The 22,814-nt window shown below is 37.2% G+C and overlaps 1 protein-coding gene and 1 long non-coding RNA gene across 6 annotated transcripts in view; one reads left to right on the top strand and one right to left on the bottom strand.

Moving 5' to 3' along the window:
• Window positions 1–1,381: 1,381 nt before the first annotated feature.
• Window positions 1,382–22,814, bottom strand: part of LOC114135075 (kazrin-like) — a 173,292-nt gene continuing 151,859 nt past the window's right edge. For 2 of the 5 annotated variants that reach the window (XM_028002010.1, XM_028002011.1), the window contains 12 exons: window positions 18,162–18,298; window positions 17,532–17,702; window positions 15,153–15,333; window positions 14,884–15,017; window positions 13,353–13,476; window positions 6,881–7,065; window positions 6,664–6,782; window positions 5,460–5,691; window positions 5,078–5,179; window positions 4,300–4,466; window positions 4,034–4,130; window positions 1,382–2,742 (listed from right to left, as the gene is read on the bottom strand). In XM_028002010.1, the coding sequence (XP_027857811.1) occupies window positions 2,581–2,742; window positions 4,034–4,130; window positions 4,300–4,466; window positions 5,078–5,179; window positions 5,460–5,691; window positions 6,664–6,782; window positions 6,881–7,065; window positions 13,353–13,476; window positions 14,884–15,017; window positions 15,153–15,333; window positions 17,532–17,702; window positions 18,162–18,298 (1,811 nt within the window). In that variant the 3' untranslated portion in view covers window positions 1,382–2,580. Of the gene's footprint in view, window positions 2,743–4,033; window positions 4,131–4,299; window positions 4,467–5,077; window positions 5,180–5,459; window positions 5,692–6,663; window positions 6,783–6,880; window positions 7,066–10,805; window positions 13,238–13,289; window positions 13,477–14,883; window positions 15,018–15,152; window positions 15,334–17,531; window positions 17,703–18,161; window positions 18,299–22,814 lie in introns of those variants that run through there. The other 3 variants (XM_028002009.1, XM_028002012.1, XM_028002014.1) reach the window with 3 other exon arrangements.
• On the top strand, window positions 18,768–21,132 carry LOC114135088 (uncharacterized). The gene is made up of 2 exons (XR_003593539.1): window positions 18,768–19,222; window positions 20,958–21,132. It is a non-coding gene; the product is annotated as an uncharacterized LOC114135088 (long non-coding RNA).

Below are 22,814 nucleotides of genomic sequence, written 5' to 3'. Positions count from 1 at the left end.
GACAGTCATTATAATATCAGATACAGGTCACATTAAAGCAAAAAAAAAGAAGAAAAAAGGGAATTGTGTCACTTCAGGCTGCAGTGTGAACACAGCCTATATTACATGCTAAGACTTTTTTTCTCTAATTCCACGTTCTACATTTGTCAGTTTAAAGTATGACGGTTCAATCAGAAGCAGTATGATGACCTCCCTCAATTAAAAAACAATGTTTGTCATCAATGGATTCAATCTGAAACCAGTGGAAATCCACTGGTTTGCCCGGTGAATCTCCTCTCCAAGGAAGTGAAGTCTAATGCTCACCCCAACAGAGCCAGGTTTTTGGACTCTACTTCCAAAATTTGGCAGAGGAGAGTATGAAACAGCCTGCATTAAAAAAAAACTACTCCATGGAGAACTTCAGGTTATTCAGTGCAGTGAAATGGGAGCCAGATCTTTTAGTTATCAGGCTAGTCTCTAGTTTAGTCTCTATATCTAGAGCACATAACACCAGTTTTAAAGTCCCTACACTGGCTCCCTGTAGCTCAAAGAATAGACTTTAAAATACTGTTGTTAGTTTATAAATCACTGAACGTCTTAGCACCACAATACATTAAAGATCTGCTGTTATTGTATCAACCTTCCAGAAAACTCAGGTTCTGGTTCTGGTCTGCTCTGCATCCCCAGAACCAGAACCAAACGAAGAGAAGCAGCTTTCAGCATCTTTGCACCACAAATTTGGAACAAACTTCCAGAAAACTGTAAAACAGCTGAAACACTGACTTCTTTTAAATCTCGACTAAAAACCCACCTGTTTAGAATTGTATTTGAAATGTAATCAATTACAAATTTATGGATGGAACTTGACTTAATGCTTTGTTTTTGATTCTATGTTGCATTGTGTTTCTGTGTTTGATATGATGTAAAGCACTTTGAAATGTCTTGCTGCTGAAATGTGCTATACAAATAAAATTTGATTGATTGATTGATTGATCTACTTAAGATTGTTTGCTTAAAGGCTTAATTTTCCAAGTGTAAAACATTCCTTTTTGATAAAGCTTATATTTAGAGCAACTTAGGTTTCCCCAAACTATCTCTCTAGCTATGCTACTATAGGGTTAGGCTGCTGGAAGACATGCAGTAATGACTACATTTCATTATTCTAGCTGCTACATTCTCCTACTACTCTCCAATTTTACACTACTTGCTGTTAATTCAGCTTTTAGCTTTATGTTTTCTCTCAGTTTTTCACTTTTCATAGACGCTACACCTGGTCTGGCGCTCTATTTGGCTGAGATATTGCTGCCAACACTTAAACATTCTCTATAGATGATAAACCTGCCCGTCTTTCAGTGTTTAACTCTGTCTCTCTCCTAGACAATGCTATTGAGTGAGCTTTAGCTTTTAAATTAAATTAAAACCGACTCAGATCTTATTTGTTGGGACTTGTTTTCCTCCCAGATGAAGCCACTAAAAAGCTACTACTTCCTTTAACTTTTTACTTTTCTCTGATGTAGAAAGTACTCCTTAATCAGTGCTTGTATCTTTTTTGTGTGTATGCTCTGTATTTTCACACAAGCCAGTCAGTCATGGTGGTTAAAGGGGAGTTTTTTCTCTCCACTGTCGCTACATGCATGCTCAGCATGAGAGATTGCGACACAATGTGAATGACTGTCTACTGTCGCTACATGTTGGTCTAAGAGGAGTGAATGGTGCAAGTCAGTGACTCAATATATTCAACATGGTTTCCTTAGAAACTTTTAAAACTAATTTGAATAATGAACTGAAATTAATGTATTGTTTGGTAACTAGGATCAATTGGAATCTCTCTGTATGATTAGACTGAACTCTCTTTTTGTGACTTTCTGCTACATGCTGTAAATAAACTGAACTGAATTGGGTTTGATTTGGGTTCATGCCCAAAACAAATCCTTGTTGAAGAATAGGAAGGCATCCCACTGCAGTGTAAGAATAAGCTATTAATTTGGCATGTTTCATGGTTTTCCCAAACTTCAATGATCATATGCAATAAATAGGATTGGCATTGTGAGGGAGGATATGGCAAGTTTTCAGGGGTCTTCATACTCAACTCCGCTGCTCAATCCACAAATTAATTTTTCTAGCAAACGTGGCACCATAAGAGAAATAAACAGACTTTTAAACAGTATAATCAACCCAGTGCAAAAGTCCTTAACATTTTTGTTCTGATCTATAAATGTAAAAACATGTACAAGTTTTATGTAAACAAAACAACATACCTCAGTTCACATAAAGAAGTAGACAGAAGCACTGAGATCATGAGACTTTTTACATAAGGCATCACAGGGGCACTGAGTGCAGTTTTGAGTTATTTTTTGTTCTCTGCTAGTTTTCATTAATTACATATAAACCTCAATCAAAAAACTATAACTTAAAAAACAAAAATGACTTCAGACAATTCATTAATGTACAACAGCTACATCAGGTCATTGAGGTGCATTATTCCCGTCTCCAGAAGTAGATCTGATCTACAGAGTAGCGTTGGCTAAACCTTTAAAAAAGCTCCAACGTTGTAGAGCTGGCAACACAACAGTGTAAACAGAGAACATCTCCACGGCTCCTTCACACGTTGGTGATTTCGACGCTCTTGAAGGTGTGCATGGGGCTTCCTTTGGCGCGGGGAACAGCGTGAACTCTGGCCTCTCTGGGCAGAGAGCCGCAGTTGCCATGGAAACCAAGGCCGCGCTCCACGGAGTGACTTTCTGCGCGTAACCTCAGCGGACTCTGAAAAGACGACACAAGAAATTAAACTGTTTATCTGGGGGTGGAGGGTGTTTCCTCCGGATTCGACGCAGTCCTTCCCCAACCTGTTGCTGGAGACTGCTGGCCAGCGGTCTGAAAAAAAGGCTTCTCTCTGAAAGAGAGGAAATTTTAATAAAATTTGTAAAAAATATTTTCTTCTCTGTTTTAGATAAAAGCAATTACATGATGTTGTCCATCTATGTTTTAAATTTGTGTTTGAATCCTGTGATATTGTGGTAATAGTACTGAAAGTTATACTTACCAAAGTTACCGAGTATTTTAGTCTAGCAAATAATATTAGTACAGTTTAAAAGACAAAACTAACAAGTAACTTCAGCACAATATAGGAGTTTGTTTTAACATTAATGAAAAACTTGTAGTTCCACTGGTAGATTATTTCACTTATAACAAAAGATTTTCCCCATGTTACAAATGAAATAATCTGCCATTGGAACTAAAATAATTTCATCCATATTAAGGAATTATTGGCTTAAAACAAATTATATCTTGCTGAAAAGTTACTTGAAAGTTAATTTTGTCTTATTTAAAGTGTACAAATATTATTTTTACTAGAAACTAGACTAAAACACTTGGTAAGATTTATGTTTTTGCAGTGTAACAAGAATCTTCCTCACCACTGGTTTCTGTTTTCTCAGCTGTTGTCAGTCAGTCGTTCTCCGTGATCTAACATCTTTTTTGGATTTCTCTACACCCTGTCGTGAATTTCTATATTTTTTATTTACTATTATAGTTTCATTATATATAAGTCTGCCTTCATGCCTCCATCTTGCATCTGATACAAAAAGGAAGATATATATATATATATATTTTTTTTTATATTAAATGTGTAAATTAGAAATAACTTAATTTAAAGAGAGTGAGGTGAATTGGGTGCATTTCTAACTCTATGCAGTATTTCCAGGAACTCAAAATGACCTTCCAAAATTAGGTTTATGTCTGTTTCTCATTTATTCTTCAGTTTAATTATTCTAAAAGGTTGATGGATGAAAAGCACTAGTTGTGCAGTGTAAAGGTTCTTGTGGAACAGTCAGGTATTTCCAGATTATGTTCTCTCTGCTGAAACAAAGAAATTGACTCCAGTCTGCAAATTAAAGCCATTGTGAGTTTTGAGATAATCTCCTAAAATCAAATTGTTGAGGTGTTTTATTTTACCCTTGTTAGCAATACTTGTGCTTTAACAAGCATAAAGGAACCAGTGGCTTCAGCTTTGGACTTCAGACCATTTACTGATAGGTGAGAAATGACAAGGTACCTTTCCTAATCTCCTGATGGACGACCTTTCATCAGCAAAGCGGTTAACAACCACAGGTGAAGAAGAGCTGATAACCTCAGAGCCCTGCTCTGTGTTACTGTAAACAGAGAGGAAAGAGATTGTTAGTCTTTTATGTGTCAGAGATTAACAACGCAAAAGAATTTATGGCAAGTTCCAGACTAGCAGCAATGTTAATAAATCATTTATTTACTGCACAGTGCTGAAGAGATGAACGTCACCAGCAGGGGGCAGAGTGTTTATGCTACCTGAGAGGGGCGGAGAGTGACTTCATTTCTTCATACAGGTGTCTGTGCAGCATGTGTTTGTTGCTGGGGATTCCCAGAGCATTGGCCAAGGCCTCTGTGTCGAAGGACTGGTCCAGGGCGATTACTGCACCATGAATGCCTTTTCCCTGAAGGTTTTCTGCAAACTCCTACAGAGAAAAATGAGGAAGAAAGGAGCTGTGATGGTAACAAACACAACACAGTGATATCACTGTGCCCAAACCAGGAAAAGAAAGCTTTAAATCCAGTATTTGTTTAGTGTGGGAGATGAAAAGTTTAACATTTACACTTTAGATACAGATAGATGAAATACAACTCTGGAAAAAATTAAGAGATCACTTAAAATGATCAGTTTCTCTGATTTTACTTTTTATAACTATGTTTAAGTGAAATGATCATTGTTCTTTTATTCTATTAACTGACAACATGTCTCTGAAATTACAAGCAAACATTTAGTATTTATTTACAGAAAATGAGAAATGGTCCAAATAACGAAAACGATGCACTGCTTTCAGACCTCAAATAATGCAAAGAAAACAAGTTCATATTGATTTAGAAACAACAATACTAATGTTTTAACTCAGGAAGAGTTCAGAAATAAATATTTGGAGGAAAAACCAGGAGGTTTTTAATGGGGTTCAGTGCAGTGGGCTCTTAAGTTTTTCCAGAGCTGTATTTATATCACAAAGGTGAATAAGTTTCAGTATCCTGTGAAGGTCTATAATTACAAAACAATGGTGGTGTGTCGGGTTGCTCCTACCTTGAGGTCTATGTCCTTGATCCACTTCATCACTCTGTGACACGTCCAGACGAGCGGGTCCCGGTTTTCATGCTCACATTTTAAGCGCCGTAATTGCAGGGCCTTGATAAAAATGAAAGAAAAAAAAACAGGAAAGAAAGAATAGTGACCTCTTAAGAATGTATTAAATTGACTCTTGGTCAGGCTTTGGTGACACATTGGCATAATTTTATTTGTTACACCCAACAAACAAAAACGTAAATTGAAAATTAAAACCTTGGTCCTTGACTCTTAAATTTTAAAGGATTAACAGATTTAAATATTTAATCAGCGTCTTTTTTGGCTAAATTTCCTGTCTGCTGTACAGTTATGTGATTTTTTGTAGCAAAGTCCATGACCTGACCTCTTTGTCGAAGCTGAGCATCTGCAGGAGCTGGATAGCCAGAAGCAGACTGGTCTGGTGGAAATGGTCGCCAATGTTCAGGAATCTCTCCAGGTCTCTGCGGCTGAGCGAGTTCAGGACCCGACCGTCCACTAAGTTGGTCTGGAAGGTTTGGGAGTACTGAGGCAGACCGACGTCACTCAGCCACGACGTCGAGACCCAATGATGGTCCAGCTCTGATGCTTTAGAAAGTCTGAGGATGGCAAGACACAGATTGGAGACTAAATATTTATTCCACCTAATGAATCAGAGTCAAACACCCAAAGGACTGAAGGACAGCAGGTATTTTATTAAGTTTCACAAGGACAAAATAAATTATTGATGAACAAGCCTCATGTTCAGTTCCAGTGAGGAATAAGAAGCTGCTAAAAGCAAAATGTATTTTCTATTTTCAGCAAGTAAAGTGAGAGAGAACTAGAATTTTAGAAATAACAGGAAGGCTGAATGCAGTACTCTGTTTTATCCTTTTGAATATTTAACCTCCATCTGTCATGGAAAATTATGAATTTTACAATTTGACAGCATCTGTGCTCCATATATAAAATGTTGTGACTTATCTACAGCTATATCTTGTTAAGTATCATTTACATGATTATTATTCACTTAATTTAACATGATTATATAAATTCATTTCACTTCCATTTTATTTTTATTTGACTCACTCAATAAAAATATTAATAGTTAATATAACTTCTAAAAGAAATCACGAATGAAAACCAGCCAAAAAAAAATATTAATTTATATTTTCCCCTTATTCACATAATACGTAATAGCATAATGTTAAAAGATGAAGTGAAATGCATTTAAGTGCCAAACATGATTTCTTTTGGAAAGGAAAGTGTTTTATTTTGAAGAGTGCTTAACCGGATCTGGTTTTATCTTGTCTTACGTTGCTAGGAAACCAAAGGTTCGTTTAAGGACTCCTTAAAAGATCGTTTTTTTGGTGCCGTTGCTTGTTCAATAAAAACTGAACATAAATGCTGAGGAACGTCAACCGAGCCTCCGTTATAACTTCATTGCGTAATATAAGTGACTAATAACAGCTAGAACATGACTTCTAGAAAAAAAGTAGCTTTGAATGACGATTTTAACTTATAATTCTCACAGGCTAAAGTTAGCTGAGGCATTAAAATCTAAAATGTGTGAAAAAGCAACGTGTGCTTACCCCTGCTCCCCCTCTGCTCTCCTGTAATCCTCAATGGCCAGCCTAACTTTCCTGCGGTGAATTTGATTACCGATACCCAGACCCAGCTCTAAATCCTCATCCGTCAGGCTCAGCAGCACCTAAACAGCCCCAAACCCCGATTTTAAAGAAAGGTTACGCTATTTTAAAATTCATAAAAACATAAAGAAAGGTCGTAAAAGTGAAAGTAAAGGCAAACCTTTCCACTTTTGACATTTTCTGAGCAGGCTCGGATGTACATGGGCATCCCCATGACCACCTCCATCCAGGCCTGGACGGCCCCCGCCCTCCAGTGGGACATGCAGGTGGTGCGGCTGAGCTCCGCCTGCTGGAGGCGGTCCAGCTGCTCCTCCCCGTCCGACAGGCTGTGCTGTGTGTCAGAGTCTGGGTGGGTCAGGAGAAGTTAGGGCGGCATACAGGAGAGGTTCAGGACCAGAGGGATATGGAAATCAAACACAGTGACGGTCTAAAAAAATCTCCTGAGAATGTCAGTTAAAAAAGTAAAGATATATATATATATATATATATGTATTAAAGTAAAGCTTAAAGTAAGATCTTTGCTTCCAGGAGCTTGAGCTGGGTTTTTGGTACCACTTCATTTGAAGGAGTGTGACATGATACTGTCATGCACATGAAAGAGTCTTCATAGATGTTTATGACTAATGAATAATGCAATTAACTACATTATTCAGTCAATAATGCTTAAAAGTGCAAAGGTTTTAGTGCAAACTTGAATTAAAAGTGTGTTTAAAGTCTATTAAAAGTGTCAACTTTGCATTATTTAATGCAAAGTTGCATTAAAAGTGTCATCGTTTGACTGTTTTAATGAAAACAAATAAAGACTCCTTCACGTTTATGACAGTTTCATATCTGTGTTATACACGCCTCTTCAAATGAAGTGTTACCAGTTTTTTCCCTATGAACAGATCCATCTCAGTAAATCAGGACATTCATTAAAAAATGATTTTAATAATTCACTGGGTTCATTACATGTTGAGTGACATATGTCAACAGTTTTTTTTTTTTTTTTTAAATGATTTAATAAGTATGAATTGTGGTGCACCGATTGCAATTTTGTAGACAATCGTTGGTCTTTTAAAAGCACGACCTTCCAATTCCCATTTTGGCCAATACTGATTTTTTTTTTCTTTTGTCTGAAATGTTGATAAATATAGCAAGAAAACCATTATGTTGGCAACAGTGGGATGATTATAGTTAATTGGAAATGTGCAGACATGACCTGGTGTCTCAAATCTCTCACTGCAGAGCAAAAGAGGACAGGGCATGCACTCAGCAGTGGCTCCTTCTGCATCACTTAGTGTGGAGTAGCATGGGAAATTTGTTCTCAAGTAGGAGCAGCACTACTTCAACACATTTTACTCAAGTAAAAGTAAAAAGTATTTGGTAAAAGGTCTGAGAAACTGATCAAAAGATCAATTATTTAACATTTAAAAATGACAATATCAGACAAAACGTAAAGTTACGTGGAGATTTTGGTATTTTATAGACTTACATGAAAATAATTCATAAAACTATCACAATTACAAAGTGTCAGTTTATTTCAATATAAAACTTATGAAACTTTAATAAAAACTGCAGGTGTGTGTCTGGTGACTTTTTGGTTAAAACATGTTTGTTTTCCATTCAGTGGAGTTACTCACAGTGGGTGCAGTTAAAGAAATTCCACTGAATTACTTAATAAAATAAATGTAACTACTGTCCAACGTGGTAGGAATCAATCATGTTGTGACTCTGCTGAGGTGTTTGTGTCCTTTAGGTTGCCTTCAGTGTTCTGGTGTCTCTCTCCTTCATATTGTCCATGATCCACTGTTGGGTTCAGGTCAGCCCAGTTTGGCCACTGACTGTGGAAACTTCACTCTGAACTTCAAGCAACATGGACTCTGTGCCTCTCAACTATTCCTGCAGACTTTGAGACTTTTATTTGTAAAAATGAAATCCAATCTGTTCACACTGAGTTCCTCTCCAGTTATTTTCCTCCTTGACAAAGATGAGACACTTTGGATGTTGTTTCTGGTGCAGCAGAGGAGAAATGTGACAGTTCTAGTCCGTGACCTGGATAGGTCCGTGAAGCCCTGACTACTGCTGCAGTCCTCACCTTGTGGATTTCTCCCAAACTTCCACCAATCCATCCAGCCTCTGTTTTCCCATGCAGAGTTCTGGGGGCGCTGGTACCACTCGACGGCCATTTTTGGGCCAGAGACGGTTCCAAGTCTCTCCCAAACTTTTACATGGAATTTGTTTCATAACTCTCCAAAAGCCACTGTCATCCCTGTCACTTGTGCAGTCATGTTTTCTGCCACACTTGCTCCTTCCACTCAACTTTCCACTAAGTCTGAACCAGAAGTGATCTGTACCATCTGTGTAAGCAACGCAGCGCAAACAAACCACAGAGAAACCATGGCTTCAAGACCAACAAAACGAAGTATACTGACACTCTTGACCAATGTGCAAGAGAAAGCTTTATCAACAAAATGGCTGCTGTAGGAATTGACCCGTGGGAGACAGAGAATGAAAACTATGTGAACTATGACATGGTTCACTACTTAGTGAACACGAAGAAGTGTGTAAACCACGGAGCTTCATGGCCTGAAATCCTACAGTCAATGTTTCAACGACTTTATAGAGGACATTCGTACTCTTCACATGAACGACACGGTTCTGGTGACTGGCAAAGTAAGTACTAACACGTAGGCCATGTTTGTCTTAGCTTGCAGACAAATGCTACATCAGCTAAGCTAATTTTGCTAGTTCGGTAATAAGTACTGCTACAGTAAATCTATCTTGTTACACTGATGTGGGTAGAGTACTCAGAAATTGTGACTGAGTAGTACTTGTAATATGCTTATACTGTTTATAAGTTAGATAGGAACGAGAAGAGAGCTAGAGCTAAGCTCATGGCTTGATTATTGTTGTCATAGCAACTACATAGCGACTGTCATGCCAGTTAGTTGTAGTATCTGTAGTTGTAGACGGCTGTCAGCTACAAAGCTCCCTGAAGTGTGACGTCACATCAATACCATGTATATGATGGGAAACGTGACCTTTAGTGACTTTTCCTCCTGGACTTTTCCCGATAGATTCCTTGTTGTTTTCATATGTAGTATGTGAGATTGAATTTATAATGTAAATGTTTTGCTTTTTAAAATCGAATTACTGAAGTCTTCGGACAGAGGCTTCTTCAAAGTCGCAGTAATACAGACTGCTACAGGAAATTGTTACAGCCAACATCCATCACCATCCACAATAACTGTTTGAAGAATTTTAATTAATATGAGTTAAAAGAACATTTAATTTTCCTCTGGAAAATTCTAATAAAGTATTTTTTAATTTGAATTATTTAAGCATTAAAAACATTTATATAGTTTGATTTAGTGAGATTCATCTGCAGTCGTACCTAAACTGTTTATAAATGTTTTTGTTAAATACAAAAATTACACCCTAAATCCACCAGATGGTGCTACAATATTTGTGTTAATGTATTCTGTTTTTTGTTGTTTTTGAATAAACTGGAGTTAACAAACATTGTTTAATTAAAAAAAGTCAGAATAGTCCCTCTGAACATGTCAGGATGCAGCTAGATTTGTCAAATTTGCTTTGAGTTTCACAGCTGGTTGTAAAGTGTTAATTATTATTGACTATCTGATGAATGTGACAAGACTTACTACCAGTAGGAAAATGCATTACAGACACAGGGATCATTCATAAAACCTCATGCTGCTGCCCATTAACCGCCTTTGTGAAAGACTAAAAACACTGACTCATCGTGAACCGACGAATCCAGGGAGATTCGTCTCCACATGCTGACACAAAGGGCTGCATGCAAATCCCAGCCTCACTGCAAACTCCTTCTCTCTCTCTCTCTTTCTTTCTTTCTTTTCTCCTCAACGAACAGCGACACAAACTTGTGTTTTTCTGAATGGACATGAGCGATATGAATAATCCCCGAGGTGCAGAAACAGACAGCTGGTAATCACAGATGAGGAGTTACTCACTGGTTTAGGAGGAGCTGCCATTAGGGAATGGCAGGAGGAGTGGGAGGAGACACGTTAGACTGAGACACAGGAACAGGATTACTCATGGAACAGAACAACGGCCACAACGTGTTCACGTTCTGGTTTTATTTTTAAAATAAGATTTTCATTTCAGTTATAATTCACTTGGAAAGCTCCTCAACATTTGACTGCAACAGCTGCAGGCAGATAAATATCAGGAATTAACTCTCTTTATCTCTTTTTTCCCCCCTCTTTAAATAAAATACTTCAATAGATTTCATCTTTTGCGCATGTATTGTTATCTTAATTTACAAAGCATTTTAACAGGTTTATTAGAGCCACATTTTCAGGACTTGAGGAGGGTGTGAACAAAAAATAAAATAAAACACAAATAGGAACATTCTTAGTAAGTCAGGGTGCAGGCATAGGTAATGCAAGGTTTGGTATAAAGAACGGGAAAAGTAACACAGAAGGGATGTTTTCATGTTGCTTAATTTGACAGGAAATGAACAGATATCTAATCAAAGCAACACGTAGGGACCATGCATGCATTTAAAGCACATTCCTTTGTCTCAGATTGGCACATGTTAGCTGGAAATGAGTCGAGACATTAACAGAGTTACATGGCTGCTGCTATGATGACGCCAACGGTGATGAGTTTTAAACTTTTGGCACTTTTTGCACATGGTTTGGAAAGCTGGCGCTGTGTTTGTGTTTTTAACTCACTGCAGTTGTGCTTTCCATAAAAAGGCTGTTGGTCTGCCAGTGGTTTTCATAACGTTTAGGGATGTCCCGATGTGACCCAGTCCGGGCTCTGGATCGGTCTGAATAATGGATCCGAAAGCGGCTGATCTGGGTCTCTCTGGTCGCCGTAGCAACATACACAGTTTAGCCCTCTGAGTCTAAGTTTCAACTCTCCGCCTGGATATTTTTGCTTATTTTAATTGTACGCAGTAATTTAAATGTCCTGTGAGTAATATACATATAATAATATAATAATAAACATATTGCCCCTAACAACTGGAACTTTCAATGTCAACCAGATTATTTTCACAATTTACCATCTATTAAAAGAATATCACATCAGTTTATGCCGGAGAAAAACCTGCTCCCTGCTACGGCGGGAGAGAAATTACCGTAGTAACCCAATATTGGCTGGAAAGTGCAACGTCTCCCCTTTCAGAAACCGTTGAAATTTTTCAGATAGCTCAAAGTGTCGTGGAATTACAGTAAAGCGAAAGTGACGGATGGCGACGCCGACACGTTCGGTCAAACAGGGTGGAAACAGAAGATGGTCAGAGGTGAAAAACTGTTTCCAGTACTTTGCTACTCGATGATCTTGTTTTTGTTAATATTTGTCATTTTAAATGTAGAGATTTCCTTTAACTAATCAAGCACTAACAATGTTTCTGTTATTTTTTGAGGGTTTTAATAGCAAAGCAGAACAAACCAGAAGAGTAAAAGTCCGGCTCTGATCCAGTTTTTAAATCTGTGAAGATGGTGGGACTTGGAAAAACTTGTATTTATAGAAGCAGTAGTTTTTGAGAAAATGGTCAGAAATGGTAAAAACCATTACTTCATGCTAAAAGAGTGAAGAACTGACAGATTTTACATGCACATGATGAGAGGGGCTCTGCATTACTGGTGTTTTTCAGAAAAATGTACTTGTATGGGACTGGTTCTCATTGGTTTTAGTCTGGCATTATGTGACAAAATAAAGCTATAAATACTATGAGTTTTTTCACAATCCAGGGCTGAGCTGTTTTCTGCTTTGACGTCTGAGTTCAGAAACGTTTGATGATTTTTTCTTGAAATTTTCTCAAATTTCATCTAGTTGACATTGGTTTCTCATCTCACAGCGGTACAGGAACAGCAGCAACAGAGAAAGGTTGTTGGTCACTTCAAGTTTCACTCGGTATTGATAAATACTAAACTGAAATGATCGATCGGGACATCCCTAATCGTTTTCAGTATAAAATGCAGGAGATCTTCAAACTTCCCTGCTGCACACAGTGTAATATGAATGAACACAAAGCAGATCAACATAAACTCCCACAGCTTTCTTCTAATGCTTCCTGTTGTGTTGCAGGAAAAAGGTTTAAAAACTGGCAATAAAAAAGAGAAATAAATGCTGCAAACCATGATGAAAGCAACTATAGAGTAACAAAACCCAGATAACATTAATATTTAAACACTATTTCTCACAATAGCTCCTATATGTACATATAAACAGCAGTCCTTCAAGTCTCTATTTATAAAAAAAAACATAAAACATGAAGACATTTAGAAGATAATACAGCATAAACATGTCTACACATTGTAATAACCCTGTATATATATTTATATGCATGTAAACATATATACATATGCATACATGTACAACTATAAATATATATATTTAATTTACAAACATACATTTTTCTTGGGTTGTGTACTGTACATTTACGGCGACAGCAGTCTCTGTTTCCATCCATCTCCTTCCTCCAGACACACACAGTTAAAACATGGGGATGTTCACATGTAACACACACACACACACACACCCACACACACACACACACACACACACACACACGCACACACACGCACACACGCACACACTCACTCAGCTTCACCAGTCGGCATCCTCCTCTATGTAATAATCAGGGGTGGCTGTACCATCAAACAAGCCGGGGTCCAGTGACTTGCGCTGCTTTCCTCGGGTGAAAACCCGTGACAGAGATCCCAGAGTCATCTTGTCCTTCTTCTTCTTACGCTTCTGGTCTTCTAGGTCTTCCATGGACTGAGACGGAGACAGGAGACATGCAGGAGCATGCAGTGAAAACAACCAACGCAAACCATCCAACACAAACCATCTAGCTTCTACTAAATTAAGTTTGATGTGAACGTTTTTGTTTTTGTTCATGAATCCAGGTAACAGGCTGATTCTGGGTTTGTCATCTAATGTCGAAAAATATTCAATTTTGCAATTGCAGTGTTTCCATTAAATTGAAATCCTGCGTGATTACGCTTAAGTCATTAAAAATCATCACAGAGACGGATGTAAACAGTTACATGAGAATATATTCATCATCTATCAGCCAATCAGAGGAGACGTTGGCCTCTTATTTGGGCATTACAGTGACAAGCTCCGCCTACCTGGGAGCGGCTACATATGCGGCGTTTTGGGGAAACTGTAGTGAGTGATTTTACTCAAGAGATTTAATACATTTGAATGACACACATCTTTTTATGACCTGCTGTGAGAGCTCTGGAGGAGCCAGGTGCGCATCGTCCAGAAAAAAAAACAACAAGCCATCATCCTTCTAGCACTTCCTGTCATCTTCTTCGTGGTTTCTGCCAGTAGTAACATACGGCGGCTGGTCATATGACTTATATGATGTGAAAAAATTTGTTTCCATTGCAATTTTGCAAAATATTTGGCTGAAAAATCACGTTTTTGTTGAAAAATGTGTTCAAAAAAATTATTGTTTCCATTAATCAAATTTCTTTTCATAATTTCCATTTGCACAATTTTATGGTTAATGGAAACGCAGCTTATGTTTCCTAATCGCCTACTTCCATTTAAAAACTACATTTCTGATAAAGTTTGTTTCTTTAGTTGAATTCATTGCTCTAACAAACATTTGATCACATTATTGGATCAACTGAGTCTGATTAATGTGGCATCAGGTTTCAGATCACTGAGGGAAATATTTAACCCGCTCTTCTTGACTAAATTGTTTTAATTCAGTTTCACTGAAACTAAGACCCAAATGGAAATTTAAAAATGTGCAAAATGTAAATTTTGAATGTAACAGGTCCTCCTCAAAAGCCTTTATCTTTGATTAAATTATACTATCATCGGTAAACTTATCTGTTTATTTACTTAGGTTTTCACTGATGCTTTGGATAAAAAATAATGTTACAAAAAGTCTGTTTTTAAAAGAAACGTTATTTACAGCAGATTATAAAACCATAACTTTTTTTTTTGACTGATGCATAGCAAAAACGTGAACAGGAGTAATTCAAAGAGCTTGGAAGTCAAAATATTTCTTTAAAATAAAATTAGCACGTATTGAGCAAACAGGCTGAAGCCACCAAGCCGACAGGACAGAGAAAGACACAAACCAAAGAAAAGGAAGATCAGAGAGGAAACCTCGTAACTGGGATTACTGGGAGTTCCTGGGGCTACTGGAGCATTTCTTACGTTACAGAGGGAGTGCGTCCGATGACGAGGCGAGTTGATGTCACTGGGCGTGGACGAGCGGTCCCCGTCAGCTGCTGAGGCGTCGGAGATCACAGACGGCTGGCGAGTGTGGCAGGGGCTGATCCTGACCACAGCTACACACACATCCACACACACACACATTGGAAATTCCCCACAGTTAGTTCAGAAAACCTCCAGAAAGCCCTCTGTTAGTTCGCTGACTGACGGAAACACCAAGCAAGATGGCGGCGCTGCAGGGCGGCGCTTACCCTGCCGGTCAGCGTTGTGTCCGTGGTAGAGCGTCTGCTGGCTCTGACGGATGGCGGCGGTGAGTGGCAGGTCGGCCTGCATCACCCACTCCTGACTGCCGTTCACCAGCGGCTCCGGCTGCACCACCAGCGAGTGACGCTTGGGGACGTCCTTCGTCAGCGTGGCCAGAGACTGCTTGGCCTGGGAAACCAAGACACACAACCGCAAACATCACAACAACTTAATTTTATTTACTTTTACTTTCAGACACAGATTTAAAACCCACAAACTCTAAAATGCTTAGTTTTAGCATCGGGAATAATCAATACTGTCTCAGGAATATTGATCAGATATTTAGGAATTAAGAAAGAGATTTGTCGTTGTGTATTTCAGTTTAAAGATCCATCAGGTTGGAGTAACCTTCCTCACTTAGATCTAGAAAAACACAAAATTGTATTTTCTATTTAAATTATATTAAGACATTTAAATAAGACACAACTAACTTATAAATATTTCTTCAGCGAGACCCTGAAGCTTGTTTTAGGTCAATAATTTCTTAATATTGATGAAAAAGTACCGGTTCTTTGGCAGATTATTTTACTTATTACGAGACATTTTTCCCATATCATAAGTGAAATAATCTGACAGTGAATCTAGTATTTTTTCAGAAATCTTTAAGAATTACTGACTTGAAACAAGCTTCATATTTTTCTGAAAAGTTACTTGTAAGTTAGTTTTGTCTTTTTTCAAGTGTATTAAGATGACTGCACTAGAAACAAGACAAAATTACTTTGTAAGGTTTTGTGTTTTTGCAGTGTAACTTATCTTCCTCCATCACCTCATTAGGAAACCATTTTTAGTCCAGGTTCTAGTGCAAATGTTAGTACAATTGAAATAAGACAAAACCAATTCACAATTTTTTAAAACAAGATATTGGAGCGTTTTTTCAAGTCAATAATTCCTTAATACTGATCGGAAAAAGTTCTAGTTCCACTGGGAGATTATTTTGCTTATAACAAGACATTTAATCCATAATATTCTGCTCTGGTTTAAGTATCAAAGTAAATTAGGTTGAATATTAAAGCATATCACTCTGTTCTTTAGATTTCTACCTGTAAAATAAATCATGTTGCTCACGATTTAAATTAATTGACAACTTCTGTTGATCTGTGATATAAAATCTGAAGTTTTAGGTTTGTTGTAACATTGCGAAATATAAAAAGTATGAGGGGAATTTACACGTTTGCAAGGCACAGAATACACAAATAAAACCCATAAATAAAAGAATAACAGTTTAAAATTTAACTAGTGAAGTTTACTTCATACAGCAGACCATACTAAGAAAAAATAAAAAGAAAGAGATTAAAGTCATAATATTAGGAGAATAATGTTGCAATAATATGGGAATAAAATCCTATTATATCAAGAAAAAGACAATAATAAGAGAATAAAGTCAGAATATTACCAGAATAAAGTCGTAATATTACGAATTTATTCTGGTACGACTTTATTATTGCAATATGACTTTATTCTCTTCATTTCATTATTTTTTTTGGTCATTCTTTATTTCAGAATAATTATGAATCCAACATATATGCATATGTATATCTATACATGCACATACATGGTTCATTTTATAACTTTAATCTAATATTTTTATTATTTTTATTTTCGTAGCGCTGCCCTAATAATCAGTGGAAACGTCAAGATTGATGACAACAGAGAAAAGGGATACTTTTTTCTGATCAGCTCTAAATATTCAGCTAATAATTCTTTGTAAACCACCTAGTTGTTACATTTTGTCACTGATTATTTTTTTACTAAGTTATTTATGATTTGAAGTCAAAACTGGTTCATCCTGTGAACTTTGAACACTTTTGTTGACTAAATTTTTCACAGGTCAGCGATATGCGTTATTTGCTCTGCAAACAATCAGGTTCAGGGCTGAAAATGAAATAAAAATCAGCTACAGAATCAAATGAAATGCAAAGACAACAAAAAAGTACAAAGTTATGCTTTTTCTAAACGTTTCCATCTTCGGAAACGCTCAGTGGCACCCAGCGGAGGGGGAGAAGGAAATAAGAGTCGACGGAATGATATTTAGCTACGGATTTGGCGGCGATGTGCCAACAAATCAGATCTGCACTGCAGCCTGATGTGAGGGTCTGTGGGCGGCTGCGACCCGCGACGGGAGGAGAGATTAATGGCTCACAGAACGGCAGCTGAACCTCGAAGGAGCCGACACGCTGCAGAACAAAAACACACACATCCTCCTGCTAACCAGAGGAAGTTCTCCATAGAACCCGTCCCGCCACCACTTTCACATCTCACGGATTCTGACAGAATATTTAACTGATGGCGTGCTCCCTCTGTGACTGCTAATGTTTACGATGACTCACCATGGTGAGCTCGGCCTCCAGCTCCTTAATCCTGTTCTCCTTCATGTCTATCTGAGAGCGCAGCATGTTGGCCTGCTCCGTGGATTCTTTGGTTTGCCTCCTCAGGTCCCATTTCTCCCGCTCCAGAACATCCTTCTCCTTCGCCAGGACTTTCACCGCATCCTCGCTCTCCTGCAGAGACGCACGCAGAGCAGTCGCTGATTAATGACGGAGCTGCTTCAAATAATCGCAGGAGCTACAAATGCAGTAAAGCTGCTGCACACTGCAAAAACGCTAGTTTCTAGTGCAAATGTCTTAGTACAGTTGAGATAAGACAAAACTAATTCACAAGCAACTTTTCACCAAAGTACAGAAACTTGCGTTAACTAAATAATTCATCAATATTGACTGAAAAGTACTAGTTCCCCTGGCAGATAATTTCACTAATAACATGTTACACTCTGTCACAGATTATTTATGATATGAAGTTATAAATAAACTCAGGGATCATCTCCTGAATTTTGAAAAACTTTTGCACACACATTTCTGTTGGTCTGTCAAATAAAATCACCAGAGTTTGTGGATAAAAATTGGGAAACTTAAAGGGGTGTAAATATTTTTTGGTAAACTTCAGAGCCAGGCTGCTGTTACCTTTCTGTGCTGGTCGTAGTTTCGTATGAACTCCCTCAGCTGCTCCTCTCTGCTCTCCAGCGTCGTGTACAGCTGCTGCATCTGATTCGCCAGCTCTGATTTTTCCACTTTTAGCCGCTTCCTGTCCGCTTTCATGGCTGCAGCACAAACACAGACAGAGACGCAACACAACACTGAGCAAAACACTCAAAAAGCTTGGAGACGGACAGAGGGTTATAAGTCAAGAGGAGATGGAAACAAAACCCAAACCCAATGTATTATATATGAGTGTGTGGAGTAAATTATGAGATTAAACAAAATACAAATATACATTTTAAAAAAACTATTCAAAAAGGAGCTTATTGGGACATATGTTGTATAGGATCTCTACAATATATAAACATAATTATATATGATATCTTATAAATAAAAATATTTATTTTTTATAAACAAATAAAAAAATAAATACTTTTGTATTCATTTTTATAAATAATTATAAAAAATAAATATTTATTTTATATTGTTGTATCGGCAAGATATAGAAGATATAAAAACTATTTTTATATTTACATTTAAAAATATTAACAATTTTTAAAAAATGTTAGATTTTTATATAAAATTATTGTTTATTTGTTTAAAAAAATAAATAAATGTGTAAATGTGAGGTTTAAGTGTCATTCAATGTGGGGATCATTTAAGTTTATCTGGTGAGGTGAGATTTAAATGTTTGAGTTTAATCTTCTACCTGCTCCTTTTTGAACAAATTAAGTCAATTTACATGATAATTAGTTTTATTATTTTTTACTTTTTGACATACATAAAGATGTGTAACTGCAGCTGAAAGCCACTGGGTGGCGCTGCGTCTTCTGTTAATGAAAATCTTCGGGTTTTTTTCTTTTTAAATCCACCAGAAGCAGCAGGTAAATCAACACAAAAAAACAAGAGGCACAGCTGGTCGCTTGGATTCGCCGGAGACAGCGTCTTCAGAAAGCGCGTCGAGACTCATCCCAACCAGAAGAACAACATCTGATCGCCTTTCTCCAGATCCACACCGAGACGCAGCAGCTGAGCAGCAGCAACAGGTGGGCAGAGAGACAGAAAACACGTCTTCCTGAGCCGCTGCTCACCAGACGGCCTGCACTTTCCACGAGCCGCGTGGGACTCCAGGTGCATTCCTGCTGCCAGAGACCAGAACCTCAAACCTGTTCTGCGGGAGTCGGGTGACGGTTACCGGGCTCCCAGTTCAACACCTGCGGCCTGCTGAAGTCTGAACAGGAATCCACCGATAATCAATCGCTTCTGTCGATCAGTTTTACTTTAATTCCTCTCATCGAGCACAAACATCTCATTTTGTTGTTTTTCCTCTTTGTAAACAACACATTTAACTAGTTTCTAGTGCAAATATCTTATTTCGCTTGAATTAAGACAAAACTAACATTAAAGTAACGTATCAGTAAGATATACAAGTTTGTTTTAAGCAAATAATTTATTGATATTGATAAAAAAAATACTCCAGCTCTGGAAAAAATGAACTTCATAATTATTCCACCAAATATTGATTCCTGAACTCTTCCTGAGTTCAAACATTAGTATTATTGTTTCTAAATGAATATGAACTTGTTTTCTTTACATTCAATCAATCAATCAATCAATCTTTATTTCAGACACAAAAGAGGTCCATAGTAAAACAAAAAGAAAAGAAAAAAAAAAAACAAAAAGAAACATGACAGTCACTGAGCCACAAATAAATGATGACGCCAATGTTTCCACAATCTTGAGAAAAATCTCGCTGTACTAAAAACAGGGTTTACTAAAATTGCTATTATATTATTGTATGACACGGGTAATCTACACATACATTTATACATGAGATTCCTGAGCGCAGCTGCACATGTGGGAACAGCGTTATGTGCAAACATGTGGCTGGCACTGCTCCATCTAGGCACTTTGAGTAGGAGCCTCAGGCCATCATTGTATGCCACATAAAGTTTGTGCAGGCTACTTTTTTTTATATCTTCGCCATAGATGGGCTGTGTAAAATGAAGTACAAAAAACTTTAAAAAGAGCTACCTTCACAGAGGATGAACACATACCAAACTTTCTGATCAAAATATTAGCCTGTGCATACATCATGCAATACTGCCTACAAATGTCACGATCATCAGATAGGTCATCAGTTATGTAATGTCCCAGATATTTAATTTCATTGCATATATTGAGGACAATGCCAGATAAAGAGAAGTCAGGGGTTATCAGATGCTTATCTGCTCTACTTCTAACAATCATGACATTGCTTTTCTTAGCGTTATATTTGACATCAAAATCACATCCATATTGGGAGCAGACCCTTAGTAATTGTTGAAGGCCAGCACTATATGGGCATAAGATTATTTGAGGTATGAAAGCTCTGCATCATTTTAGTTATTTTGACCATTTTCATTTAAATAAATATCATTTTTTTCAGCTTGGCATTTCAGAGACATGTGGTTAATAGAATAAAAGAATATTGTTCATTTTACTCAGACATTTACCTACAAAAACTAAAATCAGAGAAACTCTTTTAATTTTTTCCAGAGCTGTATATACATTAGCAGATTATTCCACTTATAAGATGGAAAAATTGTCTTGTTATATATAAATTTATCTGCCAATGCAACTAGAACTTTTTCACAGAGATTAAGGAATTATTTACTTAAAACAAGCGTCTATGTTTTGTTAAGTTACTTGTAAGTTAGTTTTGTGTTAATTCAAGTGCAATAAGATATTTGCAGTAGAAACTAGACTAAAAATACTTGGTAATATTTGTTGTTTTTGCAGTGCAGGGAAGATCCAGTGATCTCACTGATATGAAAAAAAGCTCCTGGCTGCTCATCAGGACGACACCCACCTCTAGGAACGAGGAAAATCTGAACGACTTATGATCCAATTAAGTTCATATTTGATGACTTTTGTTGTGAACTGATGTCGCATAAATAAACCAAACTGAACAGAACTAGTGTCACATGAGAGACTCTTGATATTATTCAGGGAGTAATTTACATTTATTCCTAATGAGGCGTGTCAAAGGTCAATGAAGTGAAACAAACATGGATGTTCATCATAATGACTTTAAAACAACAGCACTGGTATTAGTTTCTGTTCTGAAAGTAAAACTACAAAATGAAGATATTAAAATGCAAGATCATTATTTGATGGGTTAAAGTATAATAACACAATACTGTCTTATTTGTGATTATAATGAGGCATTAAACTGACTTTTAACACAAACAACTTCAGGGATGTTTAAAAAAAAAAAGGAGTAACAGTACACTGGTCATATTTCAGTATACTACTGGCCATACTTCAGTATACTACTGGTCATACTTCAGTATACTACTGGTCATATTTCAGTATACTGGCCATACTTCAGTATACTACTGGTCATACTTCAGTATACTATTGGTCATATTTCAGTATACTGGCCATACTTCAGTATACTACTGGTCATATTTCAGTATACTGGTCATACTTCAGTACACTACTGGCCATACTTCAGTATACTACTGGTCATACTTCAGTATACTACTGGTCATATTTCAGTATACTGGTCATACTTCAGTACACTACTGGCCATATTTCAGTATACTACTGGTCATATTTCAGTATACTACTGGCCATACTTCAGTATACTACTGGTCATACTTCAGTATACTACTGGTCATATTTCAGTATACTGGTCATACTTCAGTACACTACTGGCCATACTTCAGTATACTACTGGTCATACTTCAGTATACTACTGGTCATATTTCAGTATACTGGCCATACTTCAGTATACTACTGGTCATACTTCAGTATACTATTGGTCATATTTCAGTATACTGGCCATACTTCAGTATACTACTGGTCATACTTCAGTATACTATTGGTCATATTTCAGTATACTGGCCATACTTCAGTATACTACTGGTCATACTTCAGTATACTACTGGTCATATTTCAGTATACTGGCCATACTTCAGTATACTACTGGTCATACTTCAGTATACTATTGGTCATATTTCAGTATACTGGCCACACTTCAGTATACTACTGGTCATACTTCAGTATACTACTGGTCATATTTCAGTATACTGGCCATACGTCAGTATACTACTGGTCATACTTCAGTATACTATTGGTCATATTTCAGTATACTGGCCATACTTCAGTATACTACTGGTCATACTTCAGTATACTACTGGTCATATTTCAGTATACTGGCCATACTTCAGTATACTACTGGTCATACTTCAGTATACTACTGGTCATACTTCAGTATACTGGCCATACTTCAGTATACTACTGGTCATACTTCAGTATACTACTGGTCATATTTCAGTATACTGGCCATACTTCAGTATACTACTGGTCATACTTCAGTATACTACTGGTCATATTTCAGTATACTGGCCATACTTCAGTATACTACTGGTCATACTTCAGTATACTACTGGTCATATTTCAGTATACTGGCCATACTTCAGTATACTACTGGTCATACTTCAGTACACTACTGGTCATACTTCAGTACACTACTGGTCATACTTCAGTACACTACTGGTCATACTTCAGTATACTACTGGTCATATTTCAGTATACTGGCCATACTTCAGTATACTGGTCATACTTCAGTATACTACTGGTCATACTTCA

Source organism: Xiphophorus couchianus, chromosome 20 (genome assembly GCF_001444195.1).
Source record: "Xiphophorus couchianus chromosome 20, X_couchianus-1.0, whole genome shotgun sequence".
Lineage (NCBI taxonomy): Eukaryota > Metazoa > Chordata > Actinopteri > Cyprinodontiformes > Poeciliidae > Xiphophorus > Xiphophorus couchianus.
The sequence above is the reverse complement of the archived record's forward strand: the minus strand, read 5'-3'. Positions and strand labels throughout refer to the sequence as shown.